The 24,002-nt window shown below is 39.4% G+C and overlaps 1 protein-coding gene across 1 annotated transcript in view; it reads right to left on the reverse strand.

The window, feature by feature from the left end:
• Positions 1 to 1,998: 1,998 nt before the first annotated feature.
• The window catches only part of LOC103029869 (leucine-rich repeat and immunoglobulin-like domain-containing nogo receptor-interacting protein 3), an 85,507-nt gene continuing 63,503 nt past the window's right edge, over positions 1,999 to 24,002 (reverse strand). The window contains exons 2-3 of the mRNA XM_022678867.2: positions 17,866 to 18,382; positions 1,999 to 16,620 (exon numbers count right to left, since the gene is read on the reverse strand). Of these exons, the coding sequence (XP_022534588.2) occupies positions 15,277 to 16,620; positions 17,866 to 18,336 (1,815 nt within the window). The 5' untranslated portion in view covers positions 18,337 to 18,382 and the 3' untranslated portion in view covers positions 1,999 to 15,276. The remainder of the gene's footprint in view (positions 16,621 to 17,865; positions 18,383 to 24,002) is intronic.

Consider the following 24,002-nt stretch of genomic DNA (forward strand, 5'->3'; position numbering starts at 1 on the left):
AGATGAAATATCTAGTTTTATTGTTTCTGTGCTTCTGTGGTAGCTATGGCACTTATTTATCATTCACACTGACCATCTAAAAGTCATTAAATTGCTGAATTTATCTACTTTACATGCTCCCACTTCTGCTTGCTTGTTATGTATGGCTTGTATAATTGACGACTGCATAATTTCCATAGAAAAACATACATATATATATTTATACAGTCGTATATCAGCAGCCTAAGGTCACCAGGTTATAAAGTTCTCCAGTATTGGGTTGTGCAGCTGTGGAGTAGTGAAATATTTTAACATCCAACCCATGTTGACTCTCATGTTGAGTCATGAGCTGAATAAGAAGATGTATATATACAAACTCCTGGACATTTATATAGAGATTAAGCAAGCCTATACTAAAATACTTAATTCAGTGGAAAATCATCAAACCCTCATTTAAACCAATTAAATGGGAAAAGGGGAAACTCCCCAATAGTTTATTAGGCATATTGAGAGCATGTCCACACATATCTGGATTGAAAAATAAAAACAAAAGATTTTCCTCCCATAAAATAAAAAAACCCTTGCATAACCATGCTAGCCCTGTAGGAGGCGATAGTACCTCACAAATAAGAAGGATAAAACAGGTTTCATCAGAGGTTTAATACCAAATTACATTTGAATTGCTCCCTAAGTAGTGTACTATGCAAATCTCGAAATTACATATTCTAATTCTAAACAGAGAATTATACAACTCTGGAAAAAAAAATAAGCGGAAGAAGGATGATCACAAGCCATCAAACCAGGAGTGGCATAAAGTTTTCCAAAAGCAGTGTGTAAGACAGGTGGAGGAGAACATTCCAAGATGCAGTCCAAGATCCAAGGCTTATTCCATCAAATATTGATTTCTGAACTCTTAAAATTTTATAGATATGACCTTTTTTTCGTTACATTATTTGAGGTCTGAAAGCTCTGCATCTTTTTTGTTATTTCAGCCATTTTTCATTTTCTGCAAATAAATGCTCTAAATGACAAACATACACCTATAAATAGCAAAATCAGAGAAACTGATTCAGAAACTGAAGTGGTTTCTTAATTTTTTCCAGAGCTGTATATCTTATAGTATATAGTAATAAAACTGTATTTACTATTTTTCTTGTCGAAATCTGTAGTTGTATAGAAATATCTCTTTTTGGCCTCTCATCCACACACAAAAAAATTGTTATATGTCACTAAAAACAAAGCTTTTCTTCAAATCCTCTCTATGGTGATTTTTCTTTTTGAATACTCAATTTTCACTATTTTCGTGTGGAAAGGACAAGCGTAGCTTTATACTTCATTCAAGGCAAGCATGAACGAAAATGGTTTAAAAACAGAGGGAGAAAAATCTAGTTGTTTTTTTTTAAATACCCAGATTTGTATGGAATAGGCCTCAGGTTTATCAGTAGGGCTGGACTGGATTATGATTAGAGAAAGAGAGAGAGAAGTAGAGAGATCAGCAGTAACGGTCAAGTCAAAGATCAATCTCCCTGTATTACCATAGAGCAGAAAGAGCAAAAAGCCACAGGGAATATTGCCAAAAAAGACAAATGGCTTTGTATATAAGATAGTTTTCAGTAGTATGAGTACTTGCAATTACACATTAAAAGCAGATAAGCATTTTAAGCTAGCGATAGCAATTTAGCCTACTGGTCCCAGGAAGACGGAGGATTTCTATACAAGTAGTAATGATAGGCTAGCAAAAGCAAAACACATTTTAATGAAATTAATTAAAGTACATCACACCAGAATGTGGCTAATCGTGCACATATGGCTCTTATTCATAGATTCAAGATTTGTTCACATCCAGGATAATTAAATCCACTTTTCATCCAATCCCACAGTATGCTCAGTAAAAGCACATTAAATGAGATTTACACAAGAACAAGGAGGTTCAGGGAAGTTCTGAAAAGACAGGCATGCATAGATCAAGTCTGCTAATTCAGTCCACAAGAGAGAAAAGAAAACATGTTGAGAGAAGCATTCCTGAATCTCTTGAACAAGATTTATTTCTCATAAGTACAAATATTAACAGGAATCACCAAAACCATGGCACTTCTTCACGTTCTTCATTTAGCTAAGGATACTTTTTTTTTTACTCAGGTTTTCCCAAAACTAGCAAAGTTAGCTTAGCGGTAACTAGAATTGTATTCATGTTTTCACTTCTTTAACATAAGCTGCTTAGCTAGTGAGATATGCTGCATTCCATTTAACGTTACTTAATATTCAAAATTCTAAATATTCAATTAGCTTATCGGTTTAATTTTAGCTAATCGTGTTTATTACAACTGCTTTAACAGTTATTTACCAAAGTTTAATGTCAATTTCTTTAAAAAATGCTAACCCAGGTTAGCATTACCAGGTTTAGCATTGTCCCGCAGTTATCAGTTAATAACAAACACAATACACAATATTTTGCACGTCCAAACACATAAATATAACACGTCCACAGATAGAATTTGGACAGAAATGTGTGAAATTTGCTGAAATGTATTAGTTTGAACTAGTAAATTCTGATATCTGAGTTCAAATGGAATACAGCATAAAATCAGTTCTTAGCTTAGCATAGCTTAGCATCATTTCTGACATATTTAATAAGGTGAAAAGACTAACAAAAGAGGAGAATCTGTTTAAAATGCTTCTATATCAGGTCAATTCCTGATATTACAATCTCCCATTTTATTTGCTGTTTTAATTTCAGATAAACTTAAAACCAACCAAACTGATTAGCTAATACTTTCTGTAATATTCTCTCTGAGGCTAACAGTCATCATTTGCTCAGTGTAAAAACAACTCGAGAGCATATGGCAGGTAATAAGCTTTGTAGAAGAAAAGCTTCAGAGAAAAGGGAGAGAAAATAGAGTTATAAAATCAGAGAACACACCTTTTTATCGTTACATTTCTGTTCCTTCATCAGGGCACATACTGTACATGCATGGTAAGTTACGTGTTATTAATAACTATAAAAGCTAACCACCAGCAGATGGCAGAGGAGTCACGTTTTTTTTAATGGCTGTTTCTACAGATACAGTGTTTTGGTAGGTTATTGCCATTTATTTTTCAGTTTATGGCAATACAACGTATAGATAACACGTGTGTGAGTGTCCTTTAAGATATTATTTTGATTTTGTTTTTGACTAGAGGGACTGAAATTGTAAGGATTGTGTTATATGTGCTATATAAAGTCTTACTATATGTATTTTCTGCCCCCTATTTTTGGAATCAACCCATGGTACACAGCACAATGTAAACAGAATTCCTTTGAGCACCACAGTCCACATTTATTTGCCACCCAGACACATTTTCCTATGATGGAAAAGCTTGAAAAAGCCAAAAATAGAGGCTTATCAAGGCTGATTCAGGCATATTCAGGGCATATTCATCCACACAGCTGGGATATCATTGTCAAATCATTGCTGTGACATTGAAAATAGGCAGGATTCAAAGGCTCCCGTTCTCATCAGCGCACGGAAATCCTTTCAGCGGCTCTGAATGAGGGCGTTTTGTGGTTTATGGACTACATGATGGAATACTGATGACCTCGCTGCATTAGTGTTTAATATACGTGGGTCAGAATGTCTCCTGAATGAAAGCGCAACACACTCGGTGACCTTGAGATGAAAGGGAGGCATGCATAAATATCAAAAAGGCTTTATTTGAGCTATTAGGCTGCAGCTCACTAGCCTGTGTGCTCGAGTGTCTGAAGTGGTGTCCTGGGGTGTCTGTGTGTCTGCAGATGACTGCTGGTAATGAGTATGAGTTTGTGTGTGTGTATATGTGTGTACATAAGTGTGTGTGTGTGTGTGTGTGTATGTGTGTACATAAGTGTGTGTGTGTGTGTGTGTGTGTGCGTGCAGTAGAGAAATTCTGTTTCTTTTCTGTTGCTTTTGCTGATTATGTCTCTGAAGATTTTTTGTATGTGAAGAAAAAAAGATGCATTAATGTGAAAAATGTTTAAAATATATATATATATATATATATATGTTTATACACATGCATGTATGTGTGTATGTGTGTGTGTATGAGGGCCCTCTGTTCCCAGCGTGCACAGGAGGCAGCCGACGAGGCCAGACTGATGAGGGGGCGAGGGAGCTTTAGACCTACTTTCTGAAGATCAGAGAAGAAGAAAAGTTACTCTGCTCGTCCAAACCAATCAGACTACACTGCCAGCACCAGGAAAATGTGTCATCTGTTGAAAATTCATAACATGATATTATGCTTGGCACCAGCAATTTGATGCATCTTTGGCATCGCTTATTTAAAAAAAGCATAAATTCAGCTTTTAATTTGAAAGGAACACACTGAGCTGTTTGAGCTGGTTTAGACTGGCTTGGCTGTACAATATTATGCAAAAATATTTTAAAAATCTTCACTGACTGGCATGCAACCTTTATATTACATTATATTATAGCTTTTAAAGGCCCTTTTAAGGTGCCATACATAGTTTTACCAATGGTATTTGCGATGTTAACAAAGTCATTCAGAGCAATTTTGTGTAGAAGGCCCTGTTTGGGAGAAAGTTACCAGCATTCAGTTGACTATTAAAGATAGAAAACATAAATGTAATACATCAAACATGTACAAATACATTAGAGTATGCCCAGGACATTACTGCACAATAATATTGGAGTATTGTAGGTGTTGTGAAGCAAATTAGCTTCTCTATTACTGTCTCCAACTCTAACTGTAGACATTGTTACCCCTGGTTCTGATTTTCAACACTGTAGAGAAATCCCTGTAAATACAGAATGACTTTGTTTACACCTTAAGGGTGTAACTATGTAGATTAAACCAAATCACATTAAAAGAGAAGCTTTAAATGGCTATTTACTCTCAAATTCATTCACCAAATGTTTGTTAAAGAACAGTCCATTAAAGTGCTCTTTAGGAAATCAGTGGTGGTCCTTCTCCAACTTAAAAAAAAGTCTACAAATTTTGTGTACCGGAAGAGTTGGCATTATTTAAGAAGTTTTGTATGTTTTGGGGTTTATATGCATGTGTGTGTGTGATGAGCTGTGGCGGTCCAAGTGTTGCAGCGTTTATCACCCTCCTAATGTTGGGTTGGAGGGTGAATAAGGGTCTCCAGCTTCTGTTCTAAATAGTGTAAAGTTACTTAACCCTTGTGTGGTGTTCATATTTTTGCTACTCGTTTGTTACTTGTATTTAATTCAGCAAAATTAAGCAATTTTACATTAAAATGCTTTACACATGCTTGCTTCACCTAAATTGCAAGCAATATAAACAGCTTACATGGTTAATATTTGCCCTTTACCTTTATTATGTTACATTTCTTTTAAAAAGTGCTACTCTTTTTTTATTAGTTTTTTAATAAAATGTAAAAGAAAATGAATTAAACTCAAGATATGAGTAGAACATGTGTTTAGTTTAAAAGTTACAAATTTATTAGCCCTTAGCCAAACATACTGTATGTAATATAAATGTGTGTGTGTGGGGGGGGTGTACAGTGTGTGTTTATCGAAAATGTGTTTTGATATATGTTTTCACAAAAAAATGAGCCAATGCCAATGAGTTTGAGTTAGAAAAAATATTTTTTTTTTGTATCATTTGATGAAAAATAACAACGGGTCCCACAGACCCGAACACCACACAAGGGTTAAGAGAACTATGACCTCGGCACTATAATACTTTGTACCTACCATCAGTGATCATCAGTAACTAACCCTTACCATGCACCTGTACTGTTGAAGATTACAATTAAACTAAAAAATCAATTGATAGCTGGATTTCCATCTGTTGCATCTGCAGCTTAACCTACAAATCATTTACTAGTTCAGCCAGTTGATGTATTTTATCAGTGTATATTCAGTAATCTGACCTCAAGCAAAGTCTCTTGTTCAGCTCATTTCTCATCCCAACTGGTGGAACATTTGGAAGCCCTTTAGCTCTTTTACAGCCTGCAACTTCGCTTATTGCCGCAAAGTGTGTGTCTGGGTGGCAGGTGTCAGAGCTTCAGTCCTGAGGGGCAGAGAGTGAAAACAGGAGCCGAAAGAAGAGAAAGAGAGAGAGAGAGAGAGAATAAAGTGAATGCGACAGAGTGAAACAGAAAGAAATAGAAAAATAAAAAGAAAAACAATGGCGCTGAGAGATGGACTATTCACCTATTTTCCACATCAACAATGGAGGGGCCATCTTCGTCTACTTTGTGTTAAAATGTCCAAATCTGCATTAGAGTTAACATTAGAGTTCTTACGTTATCAGAAATCTGGTAAACACAAGTTACCCACTACCCATCAATCCAAATTTAGTATAGTACATATTATTATTTAATGTTTTAAACAGTGCAGCCCTTGATACTTCATGCAACATTATTTTGTTCTGTAATCTATATGTATCTAACTTGGCATAGAGTATTGCTATTTATTGTTCCATTCATAGTAAATTGGTTGAAAGCTCTACATTTAACAGCTAAACATCCACATATGTGTGAAGGGTCAACCAGAACATCAGAATATCCTTATTCAGAGAAATGGCTCACTTATGAAGCTCTGGTGATGCTCTCCAGTGATGCTTGTGAGGCTGTCAGGTAAGACTAGTCAAAGTCAAAGAGCTAGCTAGTTTGCTGGCTATGCTCGTAATAATGCTAAATAATGCTAAATAGCTTGCTGAAATGTTGGGTTAGCACAGCTAGCAGTTATGATCAGTCCGTGCTCACACAAACAACCTACATAAGGGTCTAGTACAGGCTAATGTGTGAAGGGTAAAGCAAAACACCAGAATATTCTTATCCAGAGAAATGGCTTACCGTATTTTTCACACTATTAGGCGCACCACATTTTAAGGCGCACCACCTTTTAAAGTGCACTTTTAATGAACGTCTATTATCTGGCCTATTTTCCTGTAATTCAGCAGGTCCCACCACTGGGTGGTGGTGGGGGTAGATTACTAAGTTAAGCAAAGCTAAGATAAGACCAAAAAAAGTTTACTACATGATCTGAAGAAACGAACTCTCCGTTACACTGTGCCATAATTTCTTGATGAATGGACCAATAAACTAATTGTCCAAAATAACCTAAAATGAACTCTTTTTACATTGACTTCCATTGAAAGTTAAGAAGATTTTATCACTCTCCTGTAACATTGCTGTTTTGTTTTTTTATAGGGTTTGGCAGCAAAGTAGTTTTGTGCAGGAAATGGTATAACTGGTATAGCCATTTTTTTTTTAAATAGTTACCTGAGTAGCTCCTCCCTGTCTATTTTGCATTGCATTGTGGGATTATAGTGTCCATCATAAAAATGTAGTCAAAAACTCACAGCAAGGATACTCAACTCTAACTCTGAATTGTATCTATACTACATAGTTTACACTCAAAAACTAGTTAGTATTAGGAGATATACACAATTTGGATGCTCCCAAACTTTTAAAAGTTGGTGTGGTAAAAAAGGTGAACAGAAAGTAAGAAACTAAGTGAGAAATCAGGTGGGAAAAGAGAGAAATAGAAATGGAGGTCAAAGGAAATCCTGTCTGCCATCAAACTTGCTCTCATCAGGGGGCGTAACAGTGACAGAAATGGAACAGCTCAACTAAATGTATCTGAAAAAACCTGAAAGCCATTGAACGCTCAGAGGAGAAGAATATTGCTCTGACAGAACGCTTTAGCATGTGCTTTAGCATATTAGCACATTGATTTCATGTATGACCAGACATATCAGGTCTCAAATAATGACTGTGTGATGTTACATGGTTCATTCATGGAGCATCTGCATCACTTCAGAAGAGGGAACACATCATGCTAACATGCTAAAATAAAAATCGCTTATTGTTGAACTGCGATAAAAAACTCAGAGAACTGCTTTCACCCTCAGAACTGCTGAACTGCTGCGCCTGTGACAGCTAGCAAACGAGAGCAGCCTACTTCTGACTGAAAATAGTGAAAAACACTGTGTTCTATATTCTGAAGTGTGAACAGGAAAAAAAATCAATATCAGTGCAGTTATGACAGTAGCGTAGCATTCCAGCGTTCGCTACGGAGTCCGTGGAATAAAAGTGTCCATGAAGCTGAAGTGAAGAGGAAACAGGTCTGGGATTAGGGGTCAGGTGATGCCGGGAGGGCGTGGCTTCATATCCCGGCTGAGCCTCCTTTCTCTCCCTCCAACACCACACCTACACACAGTGACTGACTGCACGGCTAAGGAGCTAACGCTAACAGAAAGAGCTAAGAAACTAGAAAACGAGAAACTCGACCAACCAACCGAACAAACGAACAACACCGAGTCACAGGCCACAAGGACAACATCGACTGTACTCACGACAAGCACTCCACCCTACTTCACTGCTGATGATGTCGGTGAGGTCTGAGAACACTGAACTATGTTTCAAATGAGCCAAAAAAATTAGGAACGGGGTGGGGCTGCAAAAAGAGTCTTTTTTTTTTACCTAGAAACATCATCATCACTATACTCATGGCTCTTTGGTTTATGGATATTATCTAGAAGGTTCTTGCTGACCTGGAGTAGAGTTGGCATATTCTAGTTTATGCCAGTAGGGAGCGCACTACAGAAAGACCAAAACATAGTCAATGCAAGGATGCAGGTGAAGATGGCTCAAAAAGATATGCAGTCTGGCATATTAAATAATCACAGTTAGCATGAATATTCGACCCAACTTCGACTGATGTACTGCAGTTTTAGCTGAGACTTAACTTCAAGCAATATTTAGCCAAATGTGGTTTATCTTCAGTAACAGAAGTATTGATACATGCAGCATGAGCCATTTTCCATATTATACGTGGTAACAGGTGTGTTGGCACATCTGGCTTGGGCCATTTTCCATATTATACTCGGCAACTAGTGTGTTGGTATAAGTGGCTTGGGACGATTTTCATATTATACTTGCCAACCGGGGTGTTGGCTTAAGTAATTTGGGCTAATTCCCATATTATACTCAGCACCTGGGGTGTTGGCATGAGTGGCTTGACCCAGTTGCTGTATTATACTCATCAACTAAGGCATTAGTACATGTAACTCGGCCTGGATGTGGGTCAAGCATTTGGGCCAGAATCAGGTGTAGATCCAATCTGCAGTTGGGCCGATGCAACTCAGGCTCGGCATGTGGTAATCAGCTCGAAAATGGCCAAAAAAGGCAAAAGGTGCTTAAGTTGTCTTGTACTGTCAAGAACTAAATGTTTTAACTGCCACCATTAAGTAAGAATGTCCAATGCATTTTTACAGAAGGATTGCAGTTCCATTGGTGTTCCTACCCTTGCATTGAGTATGTTTTGGGCTTTATTTCATTGTAACTTTTGCTGCCATTGGACAATATGCCAAGTCATAATTATAATGTTACTCTGTAGCATTTTAGCACGAACTAAATGTTTTCCATTTAGGTAGGGATGTTCATTTTCCAGATATTTTGGAGTCAATTCTAATTGTGATACCAAAATAGTTAACTCTACATGATTTATAACTATTCTTTAAATCAATCGAGGCAAAACATATTTTTGGAATTCATCCCCAGCCCTACACATTGATAACATGTTTAAAACAAGTAAAATATTAGTTAGAAGGCCTAGAATCGTCATATTGCACCCAAAGTTCTTGTAATTATGACTTGAAGGGACATTCATGTACAACTCTTGACATAATTGGGACTCATCAGATAGTTACAATGTGAATGACCCTGTTTACACCTGGTCACCTTATGGGATTGAATGGTATTGAATTCTTTAGGATTTTAACCAAATCCATTTAAGCTTTATCAAATGTTTTTTTTTAATTAGACTACTGATCAAATGCTGATTTGTAATTTGTTTGAGTGATTGGATTTACATCTGTTTTAAATGCATCTCAGATAACCTACTGAAGTGGTTTGTTTAAGTGATAATATTTGTCATCTGATTTGTATCTGTTTTATCTGACTTCATTGCCTAAAGTGGTTAAATTGACTGATTTATATCTATTTTAAAGTTTGTACTTGTATTTTTATGTGGTTTGGACATTTTCAGATATTCTAATCCTGATAATACTCAATAGCCATAAAGCAGACAGGTGTAAAATGGTCTTTTTTAGCACATGAAGACAGCATGTCTTAATATTAAGTCTATATACTATAATGTTTTATAGTATATAGAATATACACTCCTCATCAAATTTCCAACCATTTTTGTGGCATTTTCTCTACAGTGCAGTATTGAGAACAGATAATTGCTCAACATAAAATCTGGATCATTTAGAAAAAAACAAAAAAACATTAATAACAAAAAACTCCAAAAAAAAAAAAAAAAAATTAAGTACAAAAACACATATCAAACTGAACATATAAAGAGAGAATACCTTCTACAGTCAAATACACATGGGCTAGATGGGTGTTATGAATTTCATTTACATCCGTGGTCACCAGCCAAGGACCCCTCCCTCATTGAGACCCAGTCGGGGTATGGGGAATGGGGAGTAATGGGGGGTGAAGACTGGGCAGGAGAAGCAGAGACGTTTGCACACAGGCCGCCGATAGTCAGAGAAGTCAGAGAACCTAAACCGAAATGTGTGTGTGTGTGTGTGTGTGTGTTTGTGTGTAATACATGTGTCTTGTGATGTGATGATGTAAGCTTTTCCTGATTTATAGGAAATAACCTCAGGAAATAATACAAACCTTCTCTACACCATAGAGCCTTCCATCAAAAACGGTCCAAAAAAGGGTTATTTTACAGAAACATCCATGTTTGTGTCCATGAACTTTACAGATATATTACACTAAGAAATGTTAAAATTAAAATTTGAGCCATTAATTTAACAATATTACTATACAGCTAATGTTTACCCCAACAGTGTACTGTCACTGGTGTTATTTTCAGTGGTGTTACTCTTACTGATGCTACTCTAAATGGTGTTACTGTCACTGGTGTTATTTCCACTGGTGTTACTCTCACTGGTGTTACTGTCACTGGTGTCAAGGTCAATGGTGTTACTATCATTGGTGTTACTCTCACTGGTGTTACTCTCACTGGTGTTACTGTCACTGGTGTCAAGGTCAATGGTGTTACTGTCATTGGTGTTATTCTCACTGGTATTAAGGTCAACTGTGTTACTCACAATGGTGTTACTGTCACTGATGTTAGCTGCACAGGTGTTATTGTCACTGGTGTTAAGGTAAATGGTTTTACTGTTACTGGTGTTATTTTCACTAGTGTTGATGTCACTGGTGTTATTTTTACTGGTGTTGATGTCACTGGTGTTATTGTCTCTGGTGTTAAGGTCAATGGTGTTACTGTCTTTGTTGTAACTGTCACTAGTGTTATTATCACTGGAGTTACTGGCACTGGTGTTGCTGTCACTAAAGTCACTGTCATTGGTGTTACTGGTATAATATTCACTGAAGTCACTGTCACTGGTGTTACTCTCAACGGTGGTACTCTCACTGGTGGTACTCACACTATTGTTAAGGTCATTGGTGTTACTGTCACTGGATTTACTGTCACTGGTGTTACTCTCACTGGATTTAGTCACTGATGAGAAGGTCACTAATGTTATTGTCACTGGAGTTAGTGGCACTGGTGTTGCTGTCACTAAAGTCACTGTCATTGGTGTTACTGGTGTAATATTCACTGAAGTCACCGTCACTGGTGTTATTCTCACTGGTGGTACTCTCACTGGTGTTACTTTCACTAGTATTAAGGTCAATGGTGTTAGTGTCACTGGATTTACTGTCACTGGTGTTACTCTCACTGCATTTAGTCACTGATGACAGGGTCACTAGTGTTATTGTCACTGAAGTCACTGTCACTGGGGTTACTGTCACTGGCGTTACTGTCACTGGTGTTACTCTCACTGGTGTTAATGTCAATGGTGTTAAGGTCACTGGTGTTACTGTCATTAATGTTACTGTCACTGGTATTATGGTCAATGGCGTTAATGTCACTGGTATTACTGTCTCTGGTGTTATTGTCACTGGTGTTACTATCATTAATGTTGAGGTCAATGGTGTTACTGTCGCTGGTGTTATGGTCAATGGTGTTACTCTTACTGGAGTTACTGTAATTGGTCTTATCGTCACTGATGTTACAGTCACTGATGCAGCCTGTCTTTGGTACTCACCATTTTTAAAGAAATGCACGAAAATATATGCATATTTATACAGAAGTTTAAATAATAAAAATGAACATTTAAAGATGTTTCTGTAGAATGACCCTTAAATGAATGAAAAAATTTAAAAGGCTGCAAATGGTGTTATGACATGTTTATAATATCATCACATACGTTTTACTGCTTCAGTCGAATCTTTTATCAAAATGATAAAAAAGTGTCTACATAACATTACATCTTCCTGTAAATCCAGTGAAAAAAATATTTTGAAAAGAGCAACAAACAGCAATAAATCTGTGTTACTGCAGCACTTGACGCTGTTACTGCTTGCGAAGAGGCTTGCAAAGAATAGGCATAATTAACGTAATTGAATGAATGAATTAAATGCGCATGGCGAGGCTAAGGCAACAACCATGAACGACAAAACATGCGGTTCGATTAGCGTAATATTAGTAATCATAATAGTCGAGATTTAATTGCTTTGAAGTCTGTTGATCCAACACAAAAAAATAGTCTGTACAGTGGAATAATAGAAAAATAAAATGCGCTCTGTTTCTTTTTTTCTTTTTTTTTTTTAGTATGAATTACTTTACAGTCAGCAGTTAGCGTGTAGCAGTTAGCATTAGCTTGAGAAAGTGTGTGCTGAAAAAAATTGCTTGTGCATCTCACATATCATTTCTTAGACATTTTTTGACATGTCTTTCCCTGCATTCCCTACACTGTGCATGCTCGCCTGTCGATATGTAGCTATTAATAAAAGCTATAATCGATTTATTTCGCGGAGCTTTTTAGATTTTTTTTTGTGCTTGGTAAAAATAATGTGTGCATATGGCTTATATGGGTATATAAGTATATGAGTATGTGTAAGTGTATGTGTATTTCTATGTGTATATGCATACAGCATGTGTCTGACATCAAATGGCCCAGACGCCCTGAGAAGCCTCCCCCCATGAAGGCTTAAGGGTCGCCGGCATGTGCTTAGACCTGGCAGTGGAGAGGATATGAAGGGGTTAAACCCCCCGTACCGGCCCTCCACCTCCGGGCCTAAGCACAGTACATCCACTAATAGTGCAGCCAGTACCCACGGCTTGGCTTCCCAACCAGACCCTGAGGTCCTGGTTGCACGTTAGCTTAATACCCACTGTGACGCAGTGCTGCTACCTGAGTACCGTGTTCAGTACTACACTAGCAGCAGAGCGCTCGCAGTGTTGCGGCCGGTGTGCTAATCCCAACTCACACAGCACCTAATCGCAGAATGCCGAGCTTTAGCGCTCATCGTTTAGAGCTCTAAACGATGAATCAGTGATTATTTTTTCATTACTGCTAATGCCTTCGCTAAGCAGCGCAATGGCCAAATGTTTATTGTGATTAAAAGCAAGGATGGCTCCTCGTTTAGCTTCTGGTCTCAATACCTTTTTTTCCCCCTCCCTTCAGCTGCGATGGGATGTTCAGTTCATGTACAGTGTGGGTGGTTTAATTTTAAAATAACATTATGGAAATACTCTACGCTCATCATTTTTTATAGTTTAATTTAAATAAAGTTACAGTATTTGTTATGAGGAGTTTATATAGTTCATCAGCATGCTGCTTTTTCTTAAACTACTGCATATTAAAATTTAATTTTACAAATAGGGTTCAAGTTTGGTTAGTGGTACTGTCCCTGGATGTATTACACTTTTAAAACACAAAGGTGCTACACAGGATTCTTTGAGGGATGCCGTAGAGAAGGGTTTCATTTTTCCCCTCACTTTTGCACAACTATAGTGCACTAGGGGTGGGCAATATGGCTCTAAAATAATATCACAATATTTCAGGGTATTTTTGCGATAACCATATACTTGGCGATATAAGAAAATTAAAATAATTCATTAATTTCAGGAATATAGTATAATAGTATAACAGAATAATCATAATGTGGCAAAATAAATAATATAGCATACAATAATATAAAGCAGCAAATAATATTGCAGAATATTTAGTGCATGCATATAAACTGTAAACTAAAACAATTATACAATAAATACACCTAAAGCTTCACAGTAAATAATAGACTACTTTTAAGACAGAACATCTTTATTATCACGATATGGATTTTTAATATCATGATATTTCTGTGTCACGATATATTGTATACGATATAATATTGCCCTCCCCAAAAGTGCACACACAAATATAAATAATCACCTATTTAAACTCTAAGCAAATAGAATTGGTTTGAGGCTCAGACATAGACTATGTGTTCCTTTCAATAATAAAAAAAATCCAAGACTAGGCTTCATCCATGTCTAGGAAACTGCCCTATACAGCACAACAATCAATTGTAGCCTATCAGCCCATCAAATTGATTGATAGGCTTGAACTGCTTTAAATTCTTGTGAAATAAATGTGTTTTCATGTGGAAACCTCAATTTGCAATAAGATTAATACTAATATTAACACTTAATCCACCAGCTTGCTGTGAATGTGACTGCACTATGCACTATGAGCTTGACGAGCTTGAACTAAATAAAGTATGTTTTAGTTTTTACAAATATTTTAACTCATAATATCTGTCACATTTTACATTTTATGTTTGTTGAAAATCTTTATATACGTATCTGAAAAGATATTTCCTCAATTCTTGTGCGATTTCCCCCCAACAGGAACCAGGAACATTGGTTGACATACCGTGCTATAGAAGAACCATTTGTTTTAAAGATGTAAATGTAGAACCTTTATGATGTTGGTAAACTATTTCTTTAAACTTCTTTAAAAGGACTTTAAAAGGTTACAAACATGGTTTCTCTATGGCATCACTCAAAGAATCCTTTCTAGCACTTTTACTGTAAGAGTGTTTCAAAAATCTTCAAAATTCTGCACTCTAGGACAGCAGCATCCATCCAACCACGAAAGCAAATCAAGCTAAAGGGAAAAGGAAACTTACGGAAATCTTATTAAGCTTGAAATTCAAAGATGACCAAATATCCAAACAATTTATAAAAAGTGACTTACTGTCACATTAATTACGGTAATTACTGTACCATCAGCTGCATTCAAACTATTAATACCTTTCCCCAAGGCAGTGAGATCAAAGGAAGCTTAATCACTTAATCAGTCCCAAAGATCAAATCTTGACCTGGGATCTTCTGGATGTTTTGTTTCTGCTGCTTGTGTTTCTGCGAGTCAGCGCTGTGTGCTTGTGTTGGGTGTTCATGCCTCCCCCAGGGGGCCCCTGGCTGCGTTGTTTCATATCATCTTCATATTAAACTTGCGGGTCCCTCCGGAGGTCCCACTGGTGGTGGGTCCCTCCGTCTTCCTGAAAGAGTACTCCACTGTGAAGTTGTTCTTGCGTTGGCCTCTTCCGCGGCTCCACACGAACAACAGCAGGAAACAGAAGAGCACCACTCCCAGGAAGGTGATGCAGCCCATGGCCGTGGACACCAGGATGGTGGTGAGGTCCAGAGTGAACTTAAGAAAGACACGTGTGCTGTTCAGACCCGTGTCGTTGAAGTCCACCGCGTACAGCGAGCGGTTGGCGAACAGCGCCGAGTCCAGTGGCTGACCTTTCACCGTCAGCGTGGCGAAGTAGGTGTCGTTGCCACCCGCGTTGCTGGCGATGCAGATGTACGTGCCGCTGTCAGTCACCTGGGCGTAACGGATCTCCAGCGTCCCACCCGGCAAGACTGTGATCCTGCCGCTGCTCTTCGAGGTGATCCGTCTCCGCTGCGGTGAGATCCAGATGATGGCAGGCGCTGGTTCTCCCTCAGCACGACACAAGAAGGACACAGACTGTCCCTCCCTTGCCGTCACTTGCTGAAGCTTCCGGTTGCGTATCTTGGGCTTCTGACAGGTGAAGTAATCAAACAGTGCTGAATCCGTAAAACTGCTTAGCATGTTGCCCTGCACCTCAGGGGGGCCAGCGCAAACAGGCATGTTGCCATCAAAGTTCAGGGTGCGTCTGCGCTGCAGGATCCAGAGAAGCCGGCAATCGCAAGAAAGAGGGTTCCCGTCAACTCGCAAGGTCTCAAGGCTGTTGACGGAGTGGAAGGAGCGCTCCTCCAGAGTGATCAGCTCGTTGTTGGACAGGTTAAGAACTCGGATCTGTCTCAGACCACCCAAAGCATGAGGCTCCACAGTCTGCAGGTTAGTGCTGACCATATGCAGCTCTTTTAGCCTTATTAGATCCTTGAATGCCCATGGTTCCAGCACAGATATTGGGTTGTACGACAGGTTCAGTGACGTCAGGTAAGCGAGGTTGCGGAAGGATGCAGAAGGAACGGCAGTGATGTTGGTGTAAGTGATGGACAGCCATGACAGGTTCAGGCCTTGGAAGCTGAGAGGGGAGATGTACTCAAGGTACGGCCAGTTGTCGATCTCTAGCCCCCTGAGAGCAGACAGCTTGCGGAAATTTTGGTCCTCCAGGGCAGAGATGCTGAGATGACGCAGTCGAAGCGTGACCAGGTTGCGCAAGTAGGACAGTGTTTGGCCAGAGATGGAAGTCAGGTTGCATCGCTCTATCGTCAGGTCCTCCAAACCCACCAACCCTGAGAAAGCCTTGTGGGAAATGTACACCAAGTCATTGTCGCCAACCTGTAGAAATGGGAGACAAAGGACAGAAAAAGTCCTCATAAGTTCTTACTTCCAAGATTTTCGATTCAATGCATTTTAAACTCCTTACTTAAAATAAGTAAGTGTCTTTGCATTTTACAACAAAATTTTGTTGTCTAGTAGCAGATAGCAGATAGCTTATCATTACATTTCAGATAAACAAATACAAATTGGAATTAATACCTGATTTTTGCCCTTAATGTAAACATATGTATGTCTATTTTACCTAAATGAACCCAATCACATTCAACACTGTCACGTTTAACACTGTCACATTCAACCCTCTCACATTTAATTCTGTAAAGTTCAACCCAATCAAATTTAACCCCATCACATTCTATACTGTCACATTCAATCCTGTCACACTCAACCCTGTCACATTCAACCCCATCACACTCAACCCTGTTACATTTAACCCTGTCAAATTTAACCCCTTCACACTCAGCCCTTACACATTCCACATTGTCGCATTAAATCCAGTCACATACCACAGTTTCACATTTAACTCTATCACTTTCAACCCTCTTACATTCAACCCTGTTACACTCAACCCATCAAATTTAACACCCTCACCTTTTCACATTTAACCATCTCACCCCATCAAAATGAGTCCTATTGCTTCTAACCCTGTCACACTCACGCCAATCAAATAAAATTCTATCACATACAACCCTGTTACACTCAACCCTGTCACATTAAATCCTGTCACATTCCGCAGTTTCACACTCAACCTCATAACATTCAACCCCATCACACTCAACTCTGTTACATTCAACCCTGTCACATTAAACCCAGTCACATTCCACAGTTTCACTTTTAACCCCGTCACATTCAACCTCATAAAATTAACCTGGTAACATTCAACCCTGTCACATTGGAAAGGCTCGTATTTAGGTTTGTATTTAGGAAAAATCCTTGAAAAGGTCAGTCAAAAAAATATGAAAGCTTAATCAAATCTTAAGGCTGATGCATAATTTTAGGTAAAATATGAATGTAAAAACAGGAAAACGTTCACCTGTTTGACTGAAAAATTATGATTATGAGAAAATGTTTTTTTAAAAGGCTTAACTAATTAACTATCTAATTTCATTTAAAAAATATGATCCAAAATGGGCCCGTCTTAGAGAATCACCTAGATACAAACTTTTCCCCTTTCTTCGAACAAGATATTTTCTTTCATCGTTACAAGGATCTTTCTTTCGACAATTCAAGGTGAGTTGTCCTGACCTCCAAGTGTTTGAGGCTGCGCAGGTCCTGAAAGGTGTAGTCCAGCAGGATGACAATCTTGTTCTCGCTCAGGTCCAGGGTGGTGAGGTTCGACAGGCGAGCGAAGGCGCCCATGGGCACCAGCTTCAGCTGGTTTCCCCTGAGACGCAGCGTGCGCAGGGCCTGGAGACTGGCGAAGGCGTTGGGTTCCAGCGTGGAGATGAGATTCTCGCTCAGGTCCACTTCCTCCAGCCGCGGGTACGGCGCCAGATCTCCCGGAGCCACCCAGCGCAGCCGGTTCCTACTGAGGTCCAGCAGCCGCGTCTCTGTGGGGATGCCCTCTGGCACTCCGGACAGGCGCTTGCGCTGGCAGGACACGGAGCGCAGCTGAGCCACACATTCGCACCGTGGCGGGCAGCTCTGGCACACCACGCTGAGGGCCAGCAGAGCCAGGCCTAAGCCCAGCCAGCCCAGCCCTTGTGCGGTAGCCATGAGCACCCCCACCGCCTCACTCAGGAGGGATCAGTCTTCCACACACCTTCAGAAAGAAAAAGACAAAGAGAGAAAGAGAGAGAAAGAGTTAGAGTACGGAGTGACAGAGATGGAGAGGAACAGCATGGGGGGTGGGAACCATGGAGGGCGAGAGATGGAACGAGGGGGAGGTGTGTAATTAGAACAGCTGTGCACTCTACATGTTATTCCATGGAAAACTGCATGATATGTGCATTAGCATTGAAGTGCTCCACACTGTGGCTGAAGAGCTGTTGACTAAAGGGATTTGTATCAACATCAAGGACGAAGCCGTGTTGCTGTTTAGTCGTGCAAACCGCAGAAACGGTTGAGTGCTTTGCGGGCAGCGTGTACCATATGCCCGTGACTTACCTCGCTGGACATACTGATACATCAAACCTATGGAATAATGCAAGGAGACAAGAGGATGCGCCTGTAAACTGTCTCTGAAATGCCTGCAGGAAGAAGCCTCTGTGCGAGAGTGCGAGAGAGCCAGAGAGCATTCGCGCCTGCCTGCCTGCACAGACCGAGCATGTCATTTCACTTTGAATAAATTAAAGCTGCTAGATGGCGTGCGACCTTCTGATTACATAAAAGGCGGAGATATTTGTCGTGCCAGCAGAACAGCAGATGACATTGAATCTGGAAAGAGATGGGAGCTAAAAGAGCCATTGTCCTACGCTAATACACTGTTTATGCGCCGCACATCTCTTACCAAAGCGATTGTGTGGCTAAGCGGATGGAACAGGCCTATTGATGAATTACACATACTGCCGCTTATCAGCTTCTCTGCTTCTTGCGTAACGTTAATTCCAGGTATAAAAGGATCGCAGAACTCGCCTCAGCAGTCAGCTCGCCTGTGCCTAATGCCTAATGCCACTTGAATCCAACCGTCCTGAGCTTATCTCGGCATCACGCCGATGCTATCGCGAAGGCAGTTAGTCCATCATAAGACAAACAGAACGGGAGACTCTGCAAAACCATCAGCGAATTTTTATTCCTCGCACTACATTCGCCCAGGACTTGGAGTTCTACTGAGCGTCTGAATGGCTGGCCCTAATCTGAAATGAAGTGAGCAGCTGGGAGCTAAATTGCAACAGAGAAGCGAAGTACCCCAGATTTATAAATGCTGTATATCAAGCCGGTGCAAGAGGAATTAAAAGTTGCGGCAAAGCGAATGTCCTTTCCCGAGAAGTGATATTCGCCTCAGGCTCCCTCTGCAGTCCTACATGACTGGACAAATCAAATAGAACCAGTATGAACCCCTCCACCCCTTCACTGTGAATCACTTCACTTTGCAGCATGCTATGAGCAATTCCCTACGGTGCAGCGGTGGATGGATGCCTTGGCACAAGACCCGCTAAGCAGATTCACTGAATTACGGTTTAAGGTATTAAAATGTATTTCAGTGTTAATGCTGAAGGAGTATTGCTTCCGTGGCAGAAGTGAGTCACGTACCGCTGTGACTCAGGTTTGACACCCAGCTGCGCCATATGCTACCTACGGTTGGGGGTACCTGGATTGAAAAATTGGCAATAGAAGCCTGCATGTTTTAGACTGTGCCCAATCACCAGTCTTAAATCAACTTATCTGGAGTTTGCACTGTCGTGCTGTGTTCTCAGTAGGTTCAGTTGAGATGAAACGATTGTGAACCTTTTGGAAGGAGTGTTTTTGTTTGATAAAGCCATGCCTGAAAAGGCTCACTCTTTAATTAACGGTGATGTATACGATTCTGAAGGGTGACTATTGATATTACAACTCAACACCAAAACAGCAAAACAATAAACCACCCTTTATCATGGTCCTTCAGATGCTCTGCCTCCCAAATTCTTACATGCACATAAGAGAGAAAAATGTCATGGCAGCCAATTAGCGATGTTAGCTTTAGCTATGTTAGCATTGGCTAGGTTTTGAGGTAACAAATTGTTGATACAATTGTTGATTATTGTTGTTAAACCTTATTTTGACCTATTTCTGAGAAAGGAATAGAACAACATCCACATTTATTTTCAGTTATTTTCATTTTAGCACAAACATTGTTGCTGGTTAGGAATAGTGTTGTTTTTTAGTTTGAGCCACTTTGTTTTTTTTTCAGTTGTAGAGCCATACGTTTTTTAAATGCACAAAGAGACTAGAGATCTAGTAAACAGCGAGAAAACATTAATTGACTTCTGAAAACATACAGTGCTTTTAGTTGGTTAATCTTCAATTAAATTCCATTTAGTTTTTGACACATATGTATGGGAACATCAGCTCATTTTTATGAATCTTCCATGCTGAACTGAATATGATTCTAAATGGTTCAAAATATTTTAAAGGAAGGTTATGTTTAAGAGTGTAAATTTTAATTACATTACACCCATCTTTAGATAGAATGCTTGGGTATACCTTTATTGTTGTAAACCTTAAATACACCTGAATTTACTATTTTCAAAACCTCACGTTTCTAGATGTTTCTAGTCTTTCCTTGTTGTTTCTAGTGTAATTATAGGGCTTTAGAGACAGTTGCAGGCTACAGGTAACATTAGAGCCTTTGAGTCTCCTAGTAGAACTTTTCCTAAATCTTTTACACAAACTTTTAAAAGGTTAAAAGGCCTTGTAACATTGGGACCCTCACAGATCTTGCCCAACACTGATGGTAGGGATGGAGCCAATGGCTTGGGCAACCATCAAACAGGACCAAAAAACAGGACTGAAGGAGGACGTAGCATTAACATAACTCCCAACATTGTAGAACTGTCACTAAAGCTTACAAGGAGATACAAGGAGTGCTTCAGGGGTGGTCCTCCTTGCAAACTTTTAGCGGTGTTTTTCTAAACTCCATCTGTTATGATTTGGATTTTAGATTTAGGAGACATTCCTGCAGAGGGATCCAGTTAATCCAGATCCAATCCGTAAGAACTTTGTAAGAGATAATTCAATACTATTGATTTTGCTCTACACACTGATCCAAGTCTTGGGAGTTGAATAGCACTCGATTGACAGGGAGAATAAAAAATACATGAAAAGCAGTTAAAAAGTTTGATTTAAAGCACATTTTGTAGACAAGAAATCAATCCTTACAGCAAAAAGCATCAATACTGTAGAAATCGTGCATCCTTCATCACCCTTATGAAATCTTTACCAAGGTTTTCACAACAGGCAGACAGTGAAACGAGCTAATTGGAAACAAAGGGGGGATTTCTTTAAACAAGCTAGATAACGCATTAACGGAGCGGGTGTGCGTATCAGAGCCCATCTAATCTGCTTATTTGGATTTGTGTGGAGTGAGAGCTAATGAATGATATAGCTGCTGTTTGTGGGCTTTGGCACACACTTAAAGGTTGAGTCACTGGGCACAGTTCCATCACACTCACAGACTCATGTGGGGATTCCAGCCAAGTCAGAGTGCTCCCTGTAATTGCCAAATCCCGCGCTCTCTGCGGCCCTCGCTGGGTCTCGCAGGGTTGCTCAGTCACATCTACTCGTGTCAGTACATTAAACCCTCAGTGGGGTCACTTACTGGGGCTGCGGAAGGGAAAAGGCCTCTCCAGCTTTCCTCCCAGGAGGCGACTTATCAGCCCACATTTTAAACAGCACTGGACCAGTTCTGCGTTCCTGAAGAAACCATCAAATTTACATCAAGGCCTGGATAACTAGCTAATGAGAGTTTATCTTGGCTTGATTGGACTACCTATACTGTACTTTGGGGCAGCTTTGCATTTTAAAAAGAGATTTTCTATTTCTATTTCCATTGAAAAGAAAAGTAAAAAGTAAAATATAGTCTACAACTAACTTAATCCATTTAGGAAACTGACCCCATGGGCCCTATTTTAGTAATCTATAGGTGATCTATAGATTTAGGGAGTGTCAATGTATCATTGCTATCATAACGACGGGAAAAGTACACCTTGGGGGCTTTGTGACAAAGACTCTTATCTCTGAATGCAATCAAATTCTTACAGTAATGTTCACTCCAAAAACCTAGGAGAAAGCCCTTCACTGATCAATACAGACAGATAGTACTGTTCTACACAATGCTCTGTAGAGGTACTGACCAGCACTTATAATGATAATAATAATAAAAAAATAAAAGTGCTTTTAGAGAAATATCATAAAGAATGATGTTTGGTTTTACAAAGAACCATCCATCCATTCATCTACCCATCTTTTTTTATATTTTTTTGTCTACCCTGAATCTTTGGGCACAGGGAACCCACTGTACTTACTTATCTTTATCTTTAGGTTCTTTATACCTATATCTCTTTTTAAATATTTTTTTTCCCCAATTTTTATGGCTAATTATCCAACCCACTCAGTAATGCCCCAACACCAGGAGGGTGAAGACTAGCACAAGCCTCCTCCGATACATGTGAAGCCAGCGCGCTCGGTTCTGATACATCAGCTCACAGACGCATTGTGCTGCGGGAATCACCCTTTAGAGTGATGTGGGGAGAGAGTGCCATCTACTCACCCAATTGTGCTCTCTCAGGTCTCTGGTAGCCAATGGCAAGCTACATGAACAGGATTCGAATCAGCGATTTCCTGATCATTGTGGCAGCGCTAAGCCTGCTGGACGACTCTGACCCCCACCTATATATCTTTTATAACAAACCTTATTTACGGAAACAAAAATATTTATTCTATTCTATAACCTTTATTTTTTAAGATTAAGATCTTGATGTTGATGTTAGGAATGGATTCTACTTTTATTTTCATGTGAATTGGTGAATCTGAGATGCACAGTATTGTTTATAATGGACCTGCGTGAGTCAATGCAACATTTCACACTATTCTGCTAAAATAACCAAAAATAGCAACATTACACATTCCTTAACACCGTCACAAACACCAATTAACAGCTTCTCACTGAGACTCCCTCATACCTTCCCTCATCTTCAATTTCCCAAGAGGAACAGCACAGCACTGTGTGAGATAAAGTAAAGAATATATGGCAAGTGAGTGTTTCATATGTGTATCAAAAATTTAACCAAAAATTAAGTTGACTGTATATTCTATATTAATACTATTCTATATGCTGTATGTCCATCTAATATATTGACTAATTAGGCACAGTAGAATTCCTAGCCAATATATGGTGTTATGCCTGGTGCTGAAAGCACTCCTGTCACTCCCACACTCAGCTCTACCTGTGATCATCAGCCTCCAGACTACAATACCCAGAATGCACCACACACTGACATAACCCCCTAACTCAATCACCTGACACTGCACATGCCACAATCAGAAAGCCAATCACCGGAGTATTGATTTCACCTGTTCACCTCACTATAAGTACACCCTTATTCCACACACACACACCTTGCTGAGTACTGTCTGGTTTCCACATATTACAAAGCGTTATTTCTTGTCTGTTTTTTGCCTCTCGTTATGACCTTGTTTTTGTTTACCGACTCTGATTTTTGCCTGCCCTTCGATTTTGCAATCTCCTGTATGACCCCTAGACTGTTTCCCATCTATGGTATGTGGTTTCCCTCTGGCTGTTGTTTACTGATTGATTGGTTTTGAACATCCGTATTCATTACACATCTGTGCATGTCCCATTACACATTACATTAATGCTTAAGGTTACTTCCATTCACCATGCAAATGCTAATGTTGCTAATTTTGAACATGCAAAACATTTTGGTAACACTTTATTTTGAGTC

Source organism: Astyanax mexicanus, chromosome 4, assembly GCF_023375975.1.
Source record: "Astyanax mexicanus isolate ESR-SI-001 chromosome 4, AstMex3_surface, whole genome shotgun sequence".
NCBI lineage: Eukaryota > Metazoa > Chordata > Actinopteri > Characiformes > Acestrorhamphidae > Astyanax > Astyanax mexicanus.